At 39.8% G+C, this 23,449-nt stretch overlaps 1 protein-coding gene across 1 annotated transcript in view; it reads left to right on the top strand.

The window, feature by feature from the left end:
- gk (glycerol kinase) overlaps positions 1-23,449 on the top strand; it is a 98,407-nt gene that overhangs the window by 20,008 nt on the left and 54,950 nt on the right. Inside the window, exons 2-6 of the mRNA XM_060833522.1 lie at positions 1,142-1,215; positions 4,609-4,715; positions 13,855-13,932; positions 20,528-20,607; positions 23,205-23,342. Of these exons, the coding sequence (XP_060689505.1) occupies positions 1,142-1,215; positions 4,609-4,715; positions 13,855-13,932; positions 20,528-20,607; positions 23,205-23,342 (477 nt within the window). The remainder of the gene's footprint in view (positions 1-1,141; positions 1,216-4,608; positions 4,716-13,854; positions 13,933-20,527; positions 20,608-23,204; positions 23,343-23,449) is intronic.

The raw sequence follows: 23,449 nt of genomic DNA, 5'->3' as shown, positions 1-23,449 counted from the left end.
TTATAAACCTCTTTAAGGCCACCTCTCAGCCTCTGACACTCCAAGGAAAATAACCACAATCTTTTCATCCTCTCCCTATAGCTCAAACCCTCCAACCCTAGCAACATCCTTGTAAACCTTTTCTGAATCCTTTCAAGTTTTACAATATCATTCCTATTGCAGGGAGACCAGAACTGCGCACAGTATTCCAAAAGTGATCTAACCAATCTCCTGTAGAGCAGCAACATGACCTCCCAACTCCTGTACTCAGTGTACTGACCAATAAAGGCAACATACCAAACGCCATCATCTCTATACTGTCTACCTGCAACTCCACTTTCAAGGAACTATGAACTTGCCCTCCAAGGCCTCTTTGTTCAGCAACACTCCCAGGATCTCACCATTAATTGTATAAGCTCTGGCCTGAGTTTCCTTTCCTAAATGCAGCTCCTCACATTTATCTAAATAATATTCTTGGTTTCTTGGTGTTTCTTTCCAGTCAATGTTGCGACAGACTTTTCTTCTTCAGATACACAAGGGAGCCTTTTTCAGCATGGAAGTTCTACATTCAAATGTCAATTTCTCCAGCTCAATTAAAATGAGTTCCTTCAAATATAAAATGATTGTCTCTTCTGGATGTGGAAATAATGATTTTAGGTTTGTTAATTGTAGACAAACTTTCATCCTCAACATGTGAACATTCTCATTAAGTTACATCTTAATATAGGAAATGAGGGCCAATTTATGCCTCCCTGGCAGGGACATCCTGGCTAGTTTAATTGTTCTGACTAAAAGTGTTAGCTTCAGTTCTGCTGTCTCTTGCTTAATCTATCTTGGTTTCATGAAATTTGACCAACCAGTGGGCCAGGTGATTGCTGTCGCCATTGTAACTTAGTGTTTTTGGTCACTTTTTAAAGTAATTTCAGTATCAAATTAGACAATTGAATATGATAATCATTAGTCTGTGTTTTATACCATTGTGGCGTTATTTTAAAACATTCATCATATAGAGCATACCATTTGTCATTTTTCATTGATGTTGACTTTCACTATAGTTGTGGATAGTATAATATTATAGTAGATAAATACAACTTTTTTCTGATGTTGATTTATTATCGTTTTTACTGCGTGAAGAAACTGACGATTTACAACCACTTTACAGGTCTTTAATCCGAAGACAGCTGAAATCATTGTTCAACACCAAGTGGAAATTTTGCAGAAACTTCCACAAGCAGGGTAAGCTCATTACAATTCCCTTGACTGTTTACCTTGCTGGTAGACTTACCTGGTGACATGGTGGAGTGAAAGGGGCAGGGAGAATTCTTAAAACTCATTGGTAATTAGAACACATTTTATCACTCATTATAACATTAAACAAATTGATACATTTTATGACGTTCCAGTACAGGTTCAGCTTGACTTCCAGATCTGTGATCCTATTGTGTTAACACTGTTACAAAGTTCATTAATACAATTAATACAATTTTTTAAATCCAATTTATTCAGTATTGAAAGTATAATATACCAATTTGCCACTTATTTTATGAAGCATCAGTAATTTTGCGAGAAGATATCCTTCCAAGTGCACTCATCTTTTTCTGGAACTGTTTGAGTGTTTCAGATTGATATTATGTAGTATACTGAACCAAATTATCAATTATCTCCCATTTTCACACATTAGGTTATTTTAACTCACTAGTTGGTAAACTGCCATTACCACACATCACCCTAGCTATTTTATCTGCATCATCATCATCATCATCCTCAGTTCCACTGTGCCTCGGTACATGTGACAATAAATTCAATTCAATTCAATCCATCACCAGTGTCGTATTATTTCCTTTGTCTATAAAATTGACTAACATTCTTAACTGTTCTCTGCATCATATGCTGCTATAAAGATCCTTGATTTTCTTCTACTCAGACTAGCGTTCATATAATTTGTGACTACCTATTCCTTAACTTTTTTTAATGGTATGTTTATTAAAATTTAGTGATGTACATTTTTTACACTTTATATCTACATTGTGTAAATGTGATGTTAAAGTTCATTTTTATAATAGCACTATTTCCAAAACCACGTGTAATCAAGAAGGTACTGAATCAGTTGATTGAGGAAGATTGAAATTTCCTTAAATTGATTGATAGTTTGAAGTTCAAATATGCTGTAATTTTCCAAATGCTGTTAGAATTTCAAAAGGGGAATATGAAGGAATAATATCCTTTTAAAACATGTTTATGTTGAAAATGCTGCTTTTATGCAGCCTTCCAACCCTCCACTTTCAGTGTAGTAATGAATTCCTTATTGCAGTGTGGAAATCAAGCAGGAGGCACTTCACGCCTGGCATTTTGAAATCTCTTCTGTTTCTTTTTTGGATGGTATTATGGCAAGTTTTATTGACTACGGGTTTGATTGAGTTCAAAAATGTTTCAAATATCCTTCTGACTAGTCCTAATTTGTAACCTGAATAATAATGGGTTTACATTAATTTAATCATTGTACAGAAAGCTTGAGTATTTAGAGTAACTGACTGTTGGCATGATTCCCTCACCTGTTTAGAGCAAAGGTTTATAGTATCAGAATAAAGAGATGACCATTTAAGACTCTGAGATGAGGTAATATTTCTTCACTCAAATGGCTGTGAATCTTTAGAATTATTGCCATTTGGGAACTTGTGGGTGCTCAATAATTAAGCATATTGAAGACAGATCAACAGAAAATCATCAATAGAAATAGTAAGCAAATAAATGGATTCTGGGGATAAGGTGGGAATATGAACTTGAGATAGAAGAGCAGTTGTAAGCTTATTGAATGGCAGATCAGTCTCAATTGACTGGTTTGCTTACACCTGCTCAAGTTCTGATGATTTTTGATACCTTTTTTCTTGCATCTTTTTTTAATCTTATCACAGAGTCATAGAGATTTATAGCACAGAAACAGACCCTTCAGTCCAACTCGTCCATGCCGACCAGATATCCCAACCTAATCAAGACCCCCTTGACAGCACCCGGCCTATATCCCTCCAAACCCTTCCCATTCATATACCCATCCAGATATATTTTAAATGTTTGAATTGTACTATGCTCCACACTTTCTCTGGCAGCTCATTCCATACACATACCACTCTCTGCGTGAAAAGGTTGCCCCATAGGTCTCTTTTATATCTTTCTACTCTGACCCTAAACCTATGCCCTCTAGTTCTGGATTCCCCCACCCCAGGGAAAACAAAACTTTGCCTATTTTTCCTATCCATGCCCCTCAAGATTTTATAAATCTCTATAAGGTCACCCCTCAACCTCCAAAGCTCCAGGGGAAACAGCCCCAGCCTACTCAATCTCTCCCTATAGCTTAAATCGACCAACCATGGCAATATTCTTGTAAATCTTTTCTGAACCCTTTCAAGTTTCACAACATCCTTCCGATAGGATGGAGACCAGAATTGCAAGTAATATTCCAAAAGTAGTCAAACCAATGTCTTGTACAGCCGCAACACAACCTCCCAACTCCTGTCCTCAATACTCTTACCAATAAAGGAAATCATACCAAAAGCCTTCTTCACTATCCTATTCACCTGTGACTCTACTTTCAAGGAGCTATGAAACTGCATGCCAAGTCTCTTTGTTTAGCAACATTCCTTAGGACCTTACCATTAAGTGTATTAAGTCCTGCTAAGATTTGCCTTCCCAGAATGCCGCAACTCAGGTTTATCTAAATTTATCTGCCACTCCTCTGCGCATTAGCCCATCTGATCAAGATCCCATTGTAATCTGAGGTAACCTTCTTTGCTGTCCACTACACCTCCAATTTTGGTGCAGATTTGGGATTATTGCTAAGAGCTCTTTGTCTTTTTAGAAAGGACAATATCCAATGCATGAAAGTTATCACTCATGGGGAAAATAAAGTATTAAAGTGGTTGGCCTCAACAATGAATATACTGCTGAAGGGCACCAATCAGCAATGCCCCTCTTGCTTATGGAGCTGTCTAACACGGAGTGTCATGTACAGGACAACTGAAGACGGAATAGTCTGCATTTTACTGGAGCTTGATGTCATGAATGTCTTCCTCTTGTTTTCCAGTCTGGAGAGTTGGTGAACATTGAAGCAGTTCTGTTGGACTCTATGCTAGTCTTGCAGACTCTTCTGCTAATTTTGAATGATGAATTGTCAGACTGATCACTGTTCCTTATACTAGACATTCTTTCTCAACAGGCAGGCTATATCTTCCAGTAATACTGACCAGGTTTTATTTGGTGTGAATGTTAGTGGGTCTTCGTAACAATTGAATTGTAACAATTTCAAGTCAGACAGTGTGAGTATGTGTGAGGATGTAAATCGACATTGATGAGAAATAAGGTAGATCTAAATGGGATGGGAAAGGAGCCTCTGCCTTGTGTTTCTTTCAGTATAGACAAATTAGCATGAGATAATTGTGAATGTTATGTGATATTTTGAAATGGGTAATGTCATGACATCAAATCTTACCTCTGCATACAAAATCTAACAGTTCTTATTTCTTACGGTAAATCTAACAGCTACAACTTGCCCTTCAGTGGCTAATTTGTTGTTCCCTGTCCTTTCTTACATATTGATCAAGTTTAATAATCAACAGTTTTCATTTTATTCTATAGATGGGCAGAAGAGGATCCCAGAGAGATTTTGCGTTCAGTTTTTGAATGTGTTGAGAAAGCATGTGATAAATTGAAACAACAGAAGATTGATATTTCCAGTGTTAAAGGTATTTAACTTGTAAATGTTTGTGGTTATGAACATAATGTGATTTATTAGCATCTTAGAAAACAATCAATGCAAGTATGCAAAAACAAAAATAAAGTACTCCAGAATTATGAAATAAAAACAAAGTTCTCACAAAAATCAGCAGATCTGGTAGCATCTGTGGAGAGAGAAACAATTCAAGTTCAGTTGTTTCAAAATTAATACTTATTTTGGACTTAATGTTTCTCGTCACACTCTCCATAGATGCTGCCAGATCTGTCAAGTTTCTTGCTGTTTTTAAAGTAAGGAAGCATTGATAACAAAACTAAATGAATTTGTGTAATAAGTGGATTAACTAAATATCTGTGCCGCACGTATCAGTCTGACCTTAGCATTCAATTCCACTACTATAGTGGAACCTCCCACCATTAACACCCCTGGAGGTACTATTGACCAGAAACTTAACTTGATCAACCAAATAAATACGCTGGCTATAACAGCAGGTCAAAGCCTGTGAATTCTGTGGCATTTAACTCAACTCCAGATTCCACAAAAGTGTATTTACCATTGACAAAACATAAGGGATGGATCCTGCATGAGTTCAACACCATCTAATACAAAGCAATCCTATTCACCATCTTAAAAGTTTTGTCCCTACATTTTTGGAACAGACAGTGAGACCGTAAGAAATAAGAACAGGAGTAGGCCAGTTTACCTCGGAGGCCTACGGTAGATTCATGGCTGATTTAACATTCTTCACATCCACTTCCCAGCATTTTCCCCATGACCCTTGATTCCCCTAGAATCTGAGAATTCTGTCTATCTCAGCCTTCTATATGCATAAGGATCCTGCCCTCCCTCTCTGTAGCACAGGTCCAAAGACTTCCTCTCCATATAAAATGATGCTACACTCTCTGGTCCTGACTGTCACATGGACTGCAGAGGATTAAGAAGGTTGCAAACTACCAGCCTCTCAAGACCCCCCCAATAGTCAGAGGGAAATTGAGAAACAAACTTGTAAGGAGATCTCAGCTATCTGTAAGAATAATAGGGTAGTTATGGGAGGGGATTTTTAACTTTCCAAACATCGATTGGGACCGCCATAGTGTTAAAGGTTTAGATGGAGAGGAATTTCTTAAGTGTGTACAAGACAATTTTCTGATTCAGTGTGTGGATGTTCCTACAAGAGAAGGTGCAAAATTTGACCTACTCTTGGGAAATAACGCAGGGCAGGTGACTGAGGTTTCAGTGGGGGAGCACTTTGGGGCCAGCGACCATAATTCTGTTCATTTTAAAATAGTGATAGAAAAGGATAGACCAGATCTAAAAGTTGAAGTTCTAATTTGGAGAAAGGCCAATTTTGACGGTATTAGGCAAGAACTTTCAAAAGCTGATTGGAGGCAGATGTTCGCAGGTAAAGGGACGGCTGGAAAATGGGAAGCCTTCAGAAATGATATAACAATAACCCAGAGAAAGTATATTCCTGTCAGGGTGAAAGGGAATGCTGGATGACAAAAGAAATTAATGGTTTGGTTAAGAAAAAGAAGGAAGCATATGTCAGGTATAGACAGGATAGATCGAGTGAATCCTTAGAAGAGTATAAAGAAAGTAGGAGTATACTTAAGAAATCAGGAGGGCAAAACGGGGACATGAGATAGCTTTGGCAAATAGAATTAAGGAGAATCCAAAGGGTTTTTACAAATATATTAAGGACAAAAGGGTAACTAAGGAGAGAATAGGTCCCCGCATAGATCAGCAAGGTGGCCTTGTGTGGAGCCACAGAAAATGGGGAAGATACTAAATGAACATTTTGTATCAGTATTTACTATGGAAAAGCATATGGAAGATATAGACTGGAGGAAATAGGTGGTGACATCTTGCAAAATGTCCAGATGACAGAGGAGGAAGTGCTGGATGTCTTGAAACTGTGAAAGATGGATAAATCTCCAGGACCTGATCAGGTGTACCCGAGAACTCTGTGGGAAGCTAGAGAACTGATTGCTGGGCCTCTTGCTGAGATATTTGTATATCAATAGTTACAGGTGAGATGCCTGAAGACTAGAGGTTGGAAAACGTGGTGCCACTGTTTAAGAAAGGCGATAAAGACAAGCCAGGGAACTATAGACCAGTGAGCCTAACCTTGGTGGTGGGCAAGTTGTTGGAGGGAATCCTGAGGGACAGGATGTACATGTATTTGGAAAGGCAAGGACTGATTTGGGATAGTCAGCATGGTTTTGTGCATGGGAAATCATGTCTCAAACTTGATTGAGTTTTTTGAAGAAGTAACAAAGAAGATTGATGAGGGCAGAGTAGTAGATGTGATCTTTATGGACTTCAGTAAGGCATTCGACAAGGCTCCTCATGGGAGACTGATTACCAAGGTTTGATCTCATGGAATACAGGGAGAACTAGCCATTTGGATACAGAACTGGCTCAAAGGTAGAAGATAGAGGGTGGTGGTGTAGGGTTGTTTTTTTGACTGGAGGCTTGTGACCAGTGGAGTGCCACAAAGATCGGTGCTGGGTCCTCTACTTTTTGTCATTAACATAAATGATTTGGATGCGAGCATAAGAGGTACATTTAGTAAGTTTGCAGATGACACCAAAATTGGAGGTGTAGTGGACAGTGAAGACAGATTACAACAGGATCTGGACCAGATGGGCCAATGGGCTGAGAAGTGGCAGATGGAGTTTAATTCAGATAAATGTGAGGTACTGCGTTTTGGGAAAGCAAAACTTAGCAGGACTTAATGGTAAGGTCCTAGAGAGTGTTGCTGAACAAAGAGACCTTGGAGTGCAGGTTCATAGCTCCTTGAAAGTGGAGTCACAGGTAGATAGGATAGTGAAGAAGGCGCTTGGTATGCTTTCCTTTATTGGTCAGACTATTGATTACAGGCGTTGGGAAGTCGTGTTGCGGATGTACAGACATTGGTTAGGCTACTGTTGGAATATTGCATGCAATTCTGGTCTCCTTCCTATCGGAAAGATGTTGTGAAACTTGAAATGGTTCAGAAAAGATTTACAAGGATGTTGTCAAGGTTGGAGGATCTGAGCTACAGGGAGAAGCTGAAAAGGCTGGAGCTGTTTTCCCCGGAGCATCGGAGGCTGAGGGGTGACCTTATAGAGGTTTACAAAATTATGAGGGGCATGGATAGGATAAATAGACAAATAGTTTTCCCTGAGGTCGGGAAGTCCAGAACTAAAGGGCATAGGTTTGGGGTGAGAGGGGAAAGAAATAAAAGAGACCTAAGAGGCAACGTTTTCACACAGAGGGTGATACGTGTTTGGAATGAGCTGCCAGAGGATGTGGTGGAGTCTGGTACAATTGCAACATTTAACAGGCATTTGGATAGGTATATGAATAGGAAGGGTTTGAAGGGATATGGACCGGTGCTGGCAGGTGGGACTAGATTGGGTTGGGATATATGTTTGGCATTGGACCAAAGGTTCTGTTTCCATGCTGTACATCTCTATGATTCTGACTCTCTATATACCCATACCTTTGTTGTTGCTGGACGTCCGTTTCACCCGGCCCCCAATGCCTCACCTTCACCATGGATATCCAATCCCTCTACACCTCTATCCACCATGACCAGGGCCTCCAAGCCCTCCGTTTTTTTTTCCTCTCCCGACGTCCCCAGCAGTACCCTTCCACCGATACTCTCATTCGTTTGGCCGAACCGGTCCTCACCCTTAACAATTTCTCCTTCGAGTCCTCCCACTTCCTCCAGACCAAAGGGGTAGCCATAGGCACACGACCGACTTGACACTGACATTTTTTTTACAAACCCACCGACTCCTAGAGCTACCTGGATTACACCTCTTCCCACCCTATCTCTTGCAAAAATGCCATCCTGTATTCCCAATTCCTCCGCCTCCGCCGTAATTGCTCCCAGGAGGACCAGTTCCACCACAGAACACACCAGATGGCCTCCTTCTTTAGAGACCACAATTTCCCTTCCCACTTGGTTAAAGATGCCCTCCAACGCATCTCGTCCACATCCCACACCTCCGTCCTTAGTCACCACCCCTCCAACTGTAACAAGGACAGAACGCCCCTGGTGCTCACCTTCCACCCTACCAACCTTCGCATAAACCAAATCATCCATCGACATTTCTGCCACCTCCAAAAAAGACCCCACCACCAGGGATATATTTCCCTCCCCACCCCTTTCCGCCTTCCACAAAGACTGTTGCCTCCGTGACTACCTGGTCAGGTCCACGCACCCCTACAACTCACCCACCCATCCTGGCACCTTCCCCTGCCACTGCAGGAATTGCAAAACCTGCACCCACACCTCCTCCCTCATGACCTCCATCCAAGGCCCTAAAGCAGCCTTCCACATCCATCAGTGTTTTACCTGCACATCCATCAATATCATTTATTGTATCCGTTGCTCCCTATGCGGTCTCTTCTACATTGGGGAGCCTGGACGCCTCCTAGCAGAGCGCTTTAGGGAACATCTCTGGGACACCCACACCAATCAACCACACCGCCCTGTGGCCCAACACTTCAACTCCCCCTCCCACTCTGCCGAGGACATGGAGGTCCTGGGGCTCATTCACCGCCACTCGCTCACCACCAGATGCCTGGAGGAAGAACGCCTCATCTTCCTCCTCGGAACACTTCAACCCCAGGGCATCAATGTGGACTTCAACAGTTTCCTCATTTTCCCTTCCCCCACCTCACCCTAGTTCCAAGCTTCCAGCTCAGCACTGTCCCCATGACTTGTCCTACCTGCCTATCTTCTTTTCCACCTATCCACTCCACCACCCTCCTTGACCTATAACCTTCATCCCCTCCCCCACTCACCTATTGTATTCTATGCTACTTTCTCCCCACCCCCACCCTCCTCTATCTTATCTCTCCACGCTTCAGGCTCTCTGCCTTTATTCCTGATGAAGGATTTTTGCCCTAAACGTCGATTTTACTGCTCCCCAGGTGCTGCCTGAACTGCTGTGCTCTTCCAGCACCACTAATCCGGAATCTGTTTTCCAATATCTACAGTCAGTTTTTACCATGAAAATGAAACTCCAGTTGTCCTTAAGTATGCAATCCTCAATTGTAATAGGAAGGAGAGGTATGTTAAACCAGAGATTATTGAGGTACTCAGAAAAAAGAATGCACTTGCATCAGGAGATTCTGTTTTAACATAAACTGGGAGAAGCTGAGCAATTTTCAAAGTCAATTAATTTCTAGAATGCTCAAAAAATGTTTTTAAAATGGTTGTTGAGTAGACATGCCAGGTATAGTGACAAGTAAGTGAGAGAGTTAGTCAATGATTTGATGACAAAGGATCATCTTTGGCAAGTAACCACAATGTAATTGAATTTGGTATGAGGTTTGAGTGTGAGAAAGTCGCATCATGAAACTGGGTTTCAAAGTGATCGAACCTAAATGACCACATTAAACTGTTCTGAACATTTAATGAATATACCTGTGGATAATTAGAAATATATATGTAATGAATTAATAAAATACAAAATCAAAAAATACCCCTAAAAATTAAAGATTCTATTAAAGTTATCCAGTTACAAGTGGAGTTCTGCAGGGATCAGTTCTGGGTCCTCTGCTGTTTGTAATTTTTATTAATGACTTGGAAGAGGGAGTCGAAGGGTGGGTCAGTAAATTTGCAAACGATACGAAGATAGGTGGAGTTGCGGATAATGAGGAGGGCTGTTGTCAGCTGCAAAGGGACTTAGCTCTGCATCCTATCTGGGCTGAGGAGTGGCAAATGGAATTCACCCCTGTCAAGTGTGAGGTTGTCCATTTTGGAAGGACAAATAAGAATGCGGAATACAGGGTTAACGGTAGGGTTCTTAGTAAGGTGGAGGAGCAGAGGGATCTCGGGGTCTATGTTCACAGCTCTTTGAAAGTTGCCACTCAGGTGGATAGAGCTTGTAAGAAGGCCTATGGTGTATTAGTGTTCATTAGCGGAGGGATTGAATTCAAGAGTCGTGAGGTGATGTTGCAGCTGTACAGGACCTTGGTAAGACCACATTTGGAGTACTGTGTGCAGTTCTGGCCGCCTCACTTTAGGAAAGAAGTGGAAGCTTTGGAGAGAGTGCAGAGGAGATTTACCAGGCTGTTGCCTGGAATGGAGAATAGGTCGTACAAGGATAGGTTGAGAGTGCTCGGCCTTTTCTCATTGGAATGACGAAGGATGAGGGGTGACTTGATAGAGGTTTATAAGATAATCAGGGGAATAGATAGAGTAGACAGTCAGAGACTTTTTCCCTGGGTACAACAGAGTGTCATAAGGGGACATAAATTTAAGATGAAGGGTGGAAGGTATAGGGGGGATGTCAGGGGTAAGTTCTTTACCCAGAGAGTGGTGAGGGCATGGAATGCGCTGCCTGTGGGAGTGGGAGAGTCAGAATCATTGGTGACCTTTAAGCGGCAATTGGATAGGTACATGGATAGATGCTTAAGCTAGGACAAATGTTCGGTACAACATCGTGGGCCGAAGGGCCTGTTCTGTGCTGTATTGTTCTATGTTCTATGTTCTAACGACTTTTCTGACCATTGTTACTCAATGTATAAGAGCCAGTTTTAAGCATACAGGAAAAATTTGTGTGAATTCAAGAAAATATCCAGTAAAATAGAACCACAATAAAAAAAAAGAAAATAATAAGGTATAAAAAAGGTTGAAGCTAACAGTAAAAATTTCTGAAATAACTTCCAAGCAAGAGAATGGTAATAAGGAACGTGTATCCATTAAAAAGCATTGAAGGCAAGACTTTAAAGGGAAAGAAAGATTTGCATTTATATAGTGCCTTTGAAACTTAAAACATTTGCTGCAATGAAGTACTTTAGAAGTGTTAAATCATCAAATCAGTTTTGAATGTTCAGGTTGCTGTTGCAATGTAAGAAACATGGCAACCAATTTATCCACCGCATATTCCCACAAACAACAATGTGAATAATGACCAGATAATTTCTCTTTATGCTACTAATTGATGGAGCAACTGGCCAGGCTATTAAGAATAACTTCCCTGTTCTTCTTTGAAATAATGCCAAGAGCTTGTTTACATCTGAGGGAGTGGTCAGGGCCACAATTTAATCCTTTATTGCTACCTTTAAGAGTGCAATGCCTCCTCAACATCACACTGAAATGTCAGTCTCGAAGTTTGTGCTCAAGTTCTGGTGTCAAACATGAACCCACAAACATCTGACCACAAGGCTAGAGTGCCACCATCTTTTACTAGTATGGTGAACATTTAGGAATGATCATATTTGTTAAGTGAGTACTTTGTGTCTGTTTTCACAATGACTAAAAAAGGTAAACTCTCAGCACTATGTGGAAAGTTAAAAGTAAAAATTAATGCATTTTGTATAAGGAAGAAATGAATGATGCTGGAGAAAATATTAAAAGCTAAGACAGCTGACTGACTTTGTGCCTAATACCTCCTTCACTTGTCAAATAAAAGTGATTAACAAGGAAATGGCAGCAATGTTAGTTGCAATTTACCAAAACACATTCAGTTCTGAATTTGGCCCCAATTGGAAGACGAGTTATGTCACTATTATTGAAGATGGTTCGGAAGGTGAAACTAAGTGGCTCCAAACCTGTTATTTTTAATATTAGTAATAGAAGCATAACTGGATATAGCATCAGTGCAAGAGTGACTAAACACTTGGCATTATATCAATTATATATGTAGATTCTGGCATACCTGTGCAGCAACGAAACTTTTTCCACTACACTAGGTCAGCTAAGAGGCTATTTCAGAGCTGTGAAACTGTACTGGAAAGAACCTAAGGCCTATAACTGCTGGCATCAGTTTGGACTGCTCGAGAATAATATTCATGGATTTGTGGATGATAGATAATTTCTAACTAATGTAGATTAATTTTGTGAGGTCAGTATGTCATTGACATTAAATAATATCCATGCATATTATCTTTGTAAACTTTCCAAACAACAGTTGATCTTCTGCAAAAAGTTGTTTTCAGAAAATAATACTTCTGGGTATAGTATATGACAAATCAGACAAATGTTAAATATGGCATATCAAAACATTGTGAATCTTGGGAATTCTCTATCTCAGAGGATTGTGACTACCCATCATTAAATACTTTTAAGGCTAGAGTAGCCAGATGTTTCTTTTCTCAGGGAATTGATTGATATGCGGGGAGGCAGAAAAGTGGAGTTGAAGTCCAGGATCAGTTAAGATCAGCGTGATCATTTGAATTACAGAGCAGAGCCATCACCTCATATGGTCTACTTATGCTCCTAGTTGTGTTATTGTGCTGTTGCATGCTGTAACTATCAGAATAGCAGAGGCCAACTTAGGTTGGGGCATTGCCTTTTTTCATCACACATTTTGTTGATCCTCAGAGAATGTTAGCAAAATAATACAAATGCAGAGAACCAGATGAAGCATTGTGACATAACTTGGTAATTAGCTGCGAGACAAAGGATAGAAAGGCAGGATCAAAAAGATGCCACAGTAAGATGTTACCATGTAGCATTCCCCAGGGGTCTGCACTGGGGCATGCTAGCCTCTCTCCATGTATGTACATGAATTGTGTTTGGCTATGTTATCATTGTCAGATTAGCTCTAAATTGTTTTAGCAGGACAGTTTCACAGCTCTGAAACTGTCACTGAGTTGACCTGATCTAGAATCTAGTGGTGAAAGGTTCTTTTGTCACTGCCACAGAGATATGTCAGGACCTGCAAATGCGATTGACACAATAGCAAGTGTTGACATTCTTGCTAAGGCGCCAAACGATTTTTTTTCCTGATGTAACTTACATTATCTCATGTCACTAATCATAGAATGCTACAAACGCTATGTCTTAGCAACAAACCCTTTCTGTAAATTTGATTTGATTTGACCACTCCATACAATTTAATGAATTCTTTCTGAGCTCCTGTCAGCTGGATTACATTGGGTTCTAAGTTATTGGACATGCCATGTATCAGCTCGGTGAACAAGCTGTTGCACTCAGTGTACATTGGTACTTCAGACTCATTCTCATTTAATGGTGCTGCTATTTACATCTCTGTTCCCTCTAACTGGAAATCTTTATCTAAGCCTTGACTAATGGCTGAAGAGACATTATGTAATAAATGTAGAGATAATTTTAAAATATATTTAAGATTGCTTATTTTTATTGAACAAAAAGTTAACAGGTTAAATTTATTCAATTGTAGCAATTGGAGTGAGCAATCAGAGAGAAACAACAATCTTATGGGACAAAAAGACAGGACAACCACTCTATAATGCAATTTGTAAGTTGTTCTCTTCATTTGCTTGCATCATAAAGTTGTAGATTGTTTACTAAATTGAGAGTTGTTGGACATTTCTGACACCAATATTAGAAATAAATGTCATAGGAGTGCTTCTTGATTTTTTTTCAATTTTCACAAATACTCCAATCTAAATACTGTGCCAGAGTTTTTGCTGGATACTGGGGATGTCAGCAAGGCTTATCTGTACTAATTTTTGAAATTTGTGGACAGTGCTGGTCGTCACTTCAGGGTTTCTGAATTATCAGTGGACTGTTCACGACTGTATTACCTGACCAGGTTAGTAGTCAGTCTGGTTTGCTTAGCTCAACACCTACAATAACAAGAATTCAAATCATCTTGCAAAAAAAAATTACGTAGCTGTCATCAGGATTGAAGAGGTGGCTTGAAGTTGGACTTTGACAATAACATTTGTTTTTGATTCTGGATCGGCAAGAGGGCAAAGCGTATTTGCATCAACTTGATTTTACAGTCACAGAAAGATCTTGCTCACAAACTGACTGTTGCTATCCCTCATTTTCTTCTGAAAAGGTCCCCAAAGGTCTGATGGCTAGTGGCAAAAACATTCACATTAACTACGATAGTAGCTTCTCCACCACAAAAATGTTAAATCTTTCTCTATTACTCACATGGCATGGGAGCCTGATATTGTGCAATGCCCCCATTACAACAGAAAGTTCATTCATTATTCCTTCTTTTCAAATCAAGAGCTCAGAGATAAGAATGCACATTTGGGGTCTGAGATATCTGTAGAGTCTCTATTCCCCCACTAGCAGAGTCCACTTTTGAATGATTCCAGTAGTATTTTGCTAATAATGAATGAAGGACTACCATATAACAAACATGACAAAGAAGAGCTACTGTCTGAATAGCTTACGTTGGATGCTATGGTGATGAAATATTTCTTGCTGTATGGTTAATAAGAGTTGGGTTCCAACTCATACGTCTGTCACGCTATTGCAAGAATTAGTCTGGTAAAACTTCACTGCACTCCCTTTTTAACAAGAGCATCTTTCCTCAGATAAGGAGATCAGAAATGCACACAATATTCCAGGTGTAGTCTCACCAAGGCACTGTATAATTGCAGCAAGATATCTCTGCTCCTGTACTTGAACTCACTTGCTATGAAGGCCAACAAGCTATTTGCCTTCTTTATGGCCTGGTGCACCTGTATGTTTATCTTCAACAACTAGTGTACAAGGACACCCAGATCTCATTGCACATTTTCCTGTGTCAGTTTTTAGCCATTCATATTCTGCCTTCCTGTTTTAGTTACCAGTATAAGAGAAGCTCTCAGTTGTCCACTTGTACTGCATTGACATTTATTTGCCCATTCAGTCAGCCTGTCCAAATCACACAGAAGCATTCAGCAACCTCCACATAGTTCACACTCCACCCAGCTTTTGTGTCATCTGCAAATATGGTGGTATTACATTTAGTTCCGTCATTCAAATCATTAATATATATTGTGAATCGCTAGGGCACTCGCACTGATCTCTCCAGTACCCACTAGTTACTGCTGGGAATTCTGAAAAAAAACCTACAATTTGGCTCTTTTTTTGTAAACCAGTTTGCTATCCATCTCAATACATCACCCACAATCCCACACACTTTAATTTTACAAACTAGTCGCGTATGTGGGACTTTGTTGAAAATTGTCAGTTTCAATGTCTGCATGGAAGTCCATTGCTGTAGTAATGGACACTAATTGTTCTTCCTGAGAAGGATGATTACTGCAGCCCTGGCTATTATCACTCTGTATTGAGTCCGTATCAAACTGTTAGCATTTCTATCAAAGATGTTGGCTGGACCCAGACATTTCGCTACTCATGTGTATTCTCTCCCCCACCCGCCTTAAATTAATCAACGAAGTTGTGAATGCATCGTGCTGGCATTCTGGTGGCCCCAGGCAGTGTCTGTGTTTGCTCTGCTGTCTCTGTCCATATTATGGTCCGGTGGCCATCTTGTGTGTCAAGTAGCCAACTTATGGCTCAGCAGTCATCTTGTGTGTCCATGTGCCTGGTTTCACACTTCAGTGGGATGTAAATTATTAGGGCTGATGAATTTATCAACGTTCAATCTCATCAATTTCCCCAATACTGTTTCTGTACTAATACTGGTTTCTTTCAGAATCTCCCCCTCACCAAACCCTGAATTCTCCAATATTTTTGGAATATTGTGTCCACCTCATGTGAACATAGCACATTTAGTTTTTCAGCAATTTCTTTGTTCCCCATTATAAATTCCTCTGTTTCTAACTGCAAAGGACCTACATTTGTCTTCACCAATCCTTTTCCCTCCACATACCTAAAGAAACTTTTATAGTTTTTTTTTGTGCTCCCCAGAAGCTTACTTTCATATTCTATTTTCCCTTACTTAATCAATCCTTTTAACTTTCTTTGCTAAATTCTAAACTACTCCCATACCTTGGGTCTGTTTTTTTTTGTGTGGCCAATTTGTATGCCTCTTCCTTGGATCTAATGTTACCTCCTCTTTAACCAGCAATGCTGCACCATTTCCTTTCTGCTTGATCCTTCCCAAATGCTGGATACCCTTAGACATTTAGTTCTCATCTGTGCAACTATGTCTCCAGAATCCTGACTATATCACACCAGTTTTCATCTACTTACACGATTAATTCAAATGCTTCAAATGCATTACAAATGCTTCTTGCATTAAAGCGTAAACCTTAAGACTTATCATTTTAACAGTAGTTGTCCTGTTCCCAGTATTTTTCATAGTGTCCCTGTTTGATTCTGGCCTTTGATTTCCCTGCCTTTCACTTTTCTAATTACACTTTGTGTCTTTTATTCTTGTCCTTGGCTTTATCTGACTCCTTGACATCCCTTTCCCATTTTAGGTTTAATCTTTCACAACCATCTAATAAATACTCCTCTGAGGGCATTAGTCCCTGTATTGCCCATGTGTAACCCTTCGGGTTTGTACTGGTCCCACCTCCCAGCGTCAATGCCCCAAGAATCTGACACCCTCCTCTTACACCATCTCTTCAGCTGAGTGCTCATCGATATATCCTGCTACTCCAACTAGCATGTGGCACTGGCAGTAATCCTGAGATCACTACCTTTGCGATCCTACTTTCAACTTGTATCCTAACTTGATATCTTTGGCTTTTAGGAGCTCATCTGTTTTATATAACCTGTGTTGTTTGTGTACTATAACCGCTGGCTGCTCCCTGACCACCAAGATTGTCCCTCAGCTGCTCTAAATCATTCTCAATCCTGGCACCAGGGAGGCAATATTCCATCCTCATTTGCAGCCACAGCAACACCTAGCAAATCCCCTTATAATTTAATCCCCTATAACTATTGCATTCCCACACCTATTACTACTCCTCTGTACAGCAGAGCCAACTGTGGTGCAATGAATTTGGTTGTTGCTGCTTTCCCCTGAGAGGCCATTCCCCTCAATAGTATCTAAAGAACGATATATATTTTTCAGGGGAATAACCACAGGAGACTCCTGTGTGGTCTGTCTGGTCCTCGTACTCTGGCTGGTGGTCACCCATTTGCTTCCTGCCTGTAGAGTCTTAGCCTGTAGTGTGACCATTTCCCAATATGCGCTATCCAGATACCCTCCACCTCTCTGATGTTCCACAGTGTCCCAAGTGGTGCTCCAGTTTCCAAATCTGGGCTTCTAAGAGCTGCAGCTGGAGACACTGCCTACACACGTGCTGGAAACATTCCCAGCTTCCTACATTGAGTAGGCCAGGTACATAATGGCACTGAGACTTCCTGCCACAACCTACTTCTTTTAGAATTATCCTATTTGAAGATACGTAATATGAAATAATATCAAATGCTCCGTGGTCCTTGTTCCCAGATCCTTATTGCTATAGAATATTGTCCTTACAAACTAAAAGCAAAAAGCATCTATTCAACTCTGCACCGAATTTCCAGAAACACACACTTACTTTGGCTGCCTCTCACTCTGGATATGCTCTCTCAACTGCTCATCCAAAGCTTACTCATTTTTGATTTTTATTAGACATTTTTGAAAAATAAATTTTGTCTTTAAGCGCAAATATGAAGACATTGATTCTCAGTGCTTGATAATTTATCAGCACTACATATTGTGTTATGTTTAGTGGCTTGAGGCTAGAGGATAATTTTATCAAAGGAAAAGAATGAAGCTACATATGTGGGGTTTGGATAGATAGAAAATGAGCAGAAACCCATGTGTTGGTATATAGTTAGTTTCCTAATACAAACCTTTGTCAAACTCTATGCCAGTTGTATCGATTTTGAGAGCAGTCCATAACTCCCAACTCCTTTTTTTTAAAAGGAAAAAGGTGGATATATTTTTGAATGGTCACATTTTTGTAATTGTTTGTGTTTCATTGAATTAAATATTAACTTACTTTATCTGTATAGCCTTGACAAATGTCATGAATTTAGTATTTGTTGATGCGATCTGTTGTTTCTTGCTGTTAGGAAATAAAATAGACTTATTACTCAAAACACATCTTGATCTTCTGAAAGGATACGTCAAAAATTTAACATGAAACCATGAACATATCACATAAAACTATGCAGGAATCATGAGATCCTAATTTTATAAAGAAGAATAATTTTAGATGTACTTTCTTGTTTTTAAGCTTAATGCAATTAAACATATTAAGTTTTATAATATAAACCACGATTCTTTCAGTTGTCCGTGTCAATTTCTCATCTGCTAAATTTGACAACCCCAACTTAACTATTTGCACCAATACTATGCGGCATTAATCAGCTTAAAAATGACAATGAGTAGACCCAAAAACTTAGTTTTCATTTTGGTAATTGCATTTATTTTTATGCCTATGGTGATAATTCTTTTACTATTTTAGATTGTTAATTGTCTAAACTGAGATTGACATGTGGAAACTCATACCTCAACCACAGTACTATGTAAAAGGAAGAGAATTACAGACTCTTACTTGGCCCAGTATTTATATTCCACTATGGTTAATGCTTTTTAATCTTACTGAGCTGTGTTTGGAGTAGCCCATGGATGGATGGCATAATTGAAACATTTCTGTCTAAATTTTATTTTGATATTGGCATCTTGAAGAGATTTAGGGAGGGAGTTTACAGAGCTGAGGGCCTAGGTAGCTGAATGCACAGCTACCAACGTTGGAATGTTTAAAACCAAGAATCTTAAAGAAACCAAAATTGGAAAAGTGCTGTTATTTCGTGGGCTTCACACCTTTGCCATATCACACCTTGTGGCCACCACATTCTGAGGTGTGAGTTGAACCTAAAGCTTCTGGCCAGACACTGTACATTGACACTACCACAAGATCTGCTAGGATGAGAGTTATGAACTTACATTGTTGCTGAAGTGGGAACCAAGGTGGCAGCAAGCCCTGGTGACTGATATGTTTGGTATGAGCTAAGGCACTAAGGAGCAGTTTCATTCATGGAAATCCTATTTATGTCTAGTTTGATTCTTTGCAGCATTGATGAGTTAAACTGGAATCCTATTTCAGTGAATGAAGTTTGCAAGGTCACACCCTAATCCTGCAAATCTCCAAAACAGGAATGAGGAATCTGAGACCTGATTAACCTGGGTCTACTCATTGCTTTACATACAGAATGTTAACATTTTGCTGCCTGCTGTTTTACATGATTGCTGTGGGTAGTCTGGGTTACCCATACTCTTCTTCAGCAGTATACTTAAAAGGAAGACCTCATATTGCATGCAGCTAACCTTAATCAAAAAGCAGCCTGAAACTCTGGAAAAAAAAGGTACATTCTGAAGAATGTGCCTGGAGCCCTTTGCAAACTGAATTGATGTTAAAATGTATTGAAGATGACTAAGCATGTAAGAGGGCCTAGGAGGTTCAAAGCACTTAGATTTGCACAAGCAGTGAAAAGAAAAAATCTAGTATTTAACATACAAGTAAAACATGTTTACTTGATGGTGAGGGGTTTTGCATTTCATTTAATTACATCTTCAGATATGCAAGATTAAGATTGGCATTGATTGGACTGTGAAGTTGGAAAATGGCAATAATGACATCAAATTAGTGTTGCACATTAATTCATATCATATCTCACTAGTCTGCAGACTGTCCACAATTATTAGGGGCCTATATAAACTCCTTTACCAAGGTAGCATTCCAAGCATGTTGCTGAAGGAAGAGTCATTAAGCTCCTTATGTCAATCTTGCATTAATTCTGAATTATTTGCATCATCTTTAATCAGGAAAGTTGAAACTTTTATTACTTGAGAGGGGTGGTGAAAGTAATAAATATCTAAATATCACTAAATTAAGGTACTGTATAGTCTATTCTTAGAAAGATTAGTGTTCTGTTTTATGCATTTGATTTAAGTAGATCATTTTCACCATTCATTCATTATAACAAGCTTCATTACCACTAGATTATTAATAATTGAGTAAATTAAAATACTTTTGTTTTACAATGGTTCATGAGGCAGAGGCGCAGTTTATTTGCCAAAATAATCTGCTCCTAGACAAGGGTGCAATGACTATTATTATTCTTATTTCAACTGCCTTACTGTTGTTTGCAATAACTTTGCACTTAGTTTGTTATTTGTATCTTTTACCCATCAGTGTGGCTTGATCTCAGGACACAGTCAACTGTGGAAAAGCTGATCAACAATGCACCAAACAAAGACAAAAATATTCTTCAGGTGAAAGATTTGTGATTGACCCCCATTTAGGTTTTACGCTGACTTGTTTTGTAGGTTTAATGATTAAAATTATCCTTGTTAATCCTGTACATTTTGCCCCTATTCTACTTGCAAGATAAAGAACAATTTTGATACATGGATAGACTGTTCTCCATAAAATTTACACATGGGAATAAACTTTATATTTGTCTAGTCATAATTATTTAGATATGTTAATAGTGATACAAGAAAAGTGCTTTCACAACTGCATGGATGCATTGAGCAATCTAAATACAGAAGTTGCTGTTTCGATGGAAATTTGTACCTATACAAAGAACAAAGAAAATTATAGCACAGGAACTGGCCCTTCAACCCTCCAAGCCTGTGCCAATCCAGATCCTCTATCTAAACCTGTCGCCTATTTTCTGAGGATTTGTATCCCTCTGCTCCCTACCCATTCATTTATCTGTCTAAATACATCTTAAATGAGACTTTCATGCTTACCTCTACAACCTTCGCTGGCAATGCGTTCCAGGCACCCACCACCCTCTGCGTAAAGAACTTTCCATGCATATCTCCCTTAAACTTTTCCCGTCTCACCTTGAAGTCATGACCCTAAATAATTGAGTCTTCCACTCTGGGGAAAAAGGCTTCTTGCTATCCATCCTGTCTAAACTTCTCATGAGTTTGTAGATCGCAGTTAGGTCCCTCCTTAACCTCCGTCTTTCTAATCAACTTCAACCTCTCTTCATAGCTAGCTCCCTCCATACTAGGCAACATTGTGGTAACCTCCTCTTCATCCTTTTGGTAATGTGGTGATCAGACCGTACGCAGTATTCCAAATATGGCTGAACCAAAGACCTATAAAACTGTAACATGACCTGCCAACACTCATACACAATACCCTGTCCGATGAAGGAAAGGATGCCGTATGCCTTTTTGACCACTCTATTGAATTGCTTCAGGACCTGAATACCCAGATCTCTCTGTACACCAATGTTTCCAAGGTTTTTTCCATTTACCATATGTTCGCTCTTGAACTGGATCTTCCAATATGCATCACCTCGCATTTGCCTGGATTAAACTCCATCTGCAACTTCTCTGCCCAACTCTCCAATTTATTTATATTCTGCTGTATCTCTGACAGTCCTCTTCACTATCTGCTACTCCATCAATCTTAGTTTCGTCTGAAAACTTGCTAATCAGACTACCTTTACTTTCCTCCAAAACATTTATGTATATCACAAACAACAGTGGTCCTAACACAGATCCCTGTGGAACACCACTGGTCATTATTCTCCATTTTGAGAAACTCCCTTCCACTACTACCCTCTATCTCCTGTTGCCCAACCAGTTCTCTATCCATCTAGCTAGTTCACGCTGGACTTCATTGCAACTTCACTTTCTCCATAACCCTACCATGGGGAACCTTATCAAATACCTTACTGAAGTCCATGTATATGACATCTACAGCCCTTGTCTCATCAATCAACTTTGTCACTTCCTCAAAGAATTCTATTAAGTTGGTAAGACATGACCTTTCCTGCACAAAACCATGCTGCCTATCACTGATGAGCCAATTTCCTTGCAAATATAAATAGATCCTAACCATCAGTATCTTCTCCAGCAGCTTCCCTGCCACTGTCGCGGCTCACCGATCTATAATTACCTGGATTATCCCCACTATCCTTCTTAAACAAGGAGACAATATTCACGATTTTCTAGCCCTCTGGGACCTCATCTGTCATCAAGAATGCTGCAAAGATATCACCTGTCATCCATGATTCCTTAATCTTGCCATTTCTATCCCTCATTTTCAAGGGACATGTCTGTCCTGCACTCTAATCAACCTCTCTTTAAAAACCTCCCATATATCAAAAATGGATTTACTCTCAAACAGCTGCTTCCAATTCACATTCCCCAGCTCCTGCCAAATTTTGCTTTACCTGGCCTTCCCCCAATTTAGTACTCTTCCTTTAGGACCACTCTCGTCTTTGTCCATCGGTATTCTAAAACTTACAGAATTGTGATCACTATTCGCAAATTAATCTCCGAATGAAACTTGAAGCACCTGACCAGTTTGTTGCCTATATGCACCACAATAACTGGCTGATCACCCTCCCCCTTCAGTAAGTCCTGTAGCTGATCTGAGACATCCTTCACCTGTGCACCCGGGAGGCAACATACCATTCGGCAGTCTTGTTTTTGACCACAGAACATCCTATCTACTCCCCTTTGACTAAAGCCCTTCCACTCATTTTCCAGCCACAGTGCCTTGACCCTGGCTACTGCTGCCTTTCCTTGGTGAGCCATCACAGGTATACTTGCTTTGGAGGGAGATGGCCACAGGGGACACCTGCGCTGCCTCCCTGCTCTTTGTCTGTCTTTTGGTCTCCAATTTCCTTTCTCTTTCAGCAATCCTAATCAATTTAAAGCAGCCCCAAAATGTGGTTTAATCAGCTTTAAAATATTTCTTGTTTTTGCTCCAAGTAAGACAATTGCAGATGTGATTTGTAGTTTTATTCACAAACTTAGCAATGTACAAAACTTTGATGAACATTTTAAACTTTGAATGACTAATGTTTTTGGCTAGCTTCTGGTTTTTATTTCTCTTATAGGAAAAAACTGGCCTACCAATTAGCACCTATTTCAGTGCTGTGAAATTACGTTGGCTTCTAGATAATGTGGAGAAAGTTAGGAAGGCTGTCGCAGATGGTCGGGCTATGTTTGGAACGGTTGATTCTTGGCTTATATGGGTAAAGCTACTGATACTTAAAATCCAGATGTTTCAGGAAGACATTCTGATGAATTAATCAACTACCTTTAAATGCTCGTATAGTGGTTTGTTGCATAGGACATAAGT

This window comes from Hemiscyllium ocellatum, chromosome 12 (assembly GCF_020745735.1).
Source record: "Hemiscyllium ocellatum isolate sHemOce1 chromosome 12, sHemOce1.pat.X.cur, whole genome shotgun sequence".
NCBI lineage: Eukaryota > Metazoa > Chordata > Chondrichthyes > Orectolobiformes > Hemiscylliidae > Hemiscyllium > Hemiscyllium ocellatum.
This window is presented reverse-complemented; position numbering and strand designations above follow the sequence as displayed.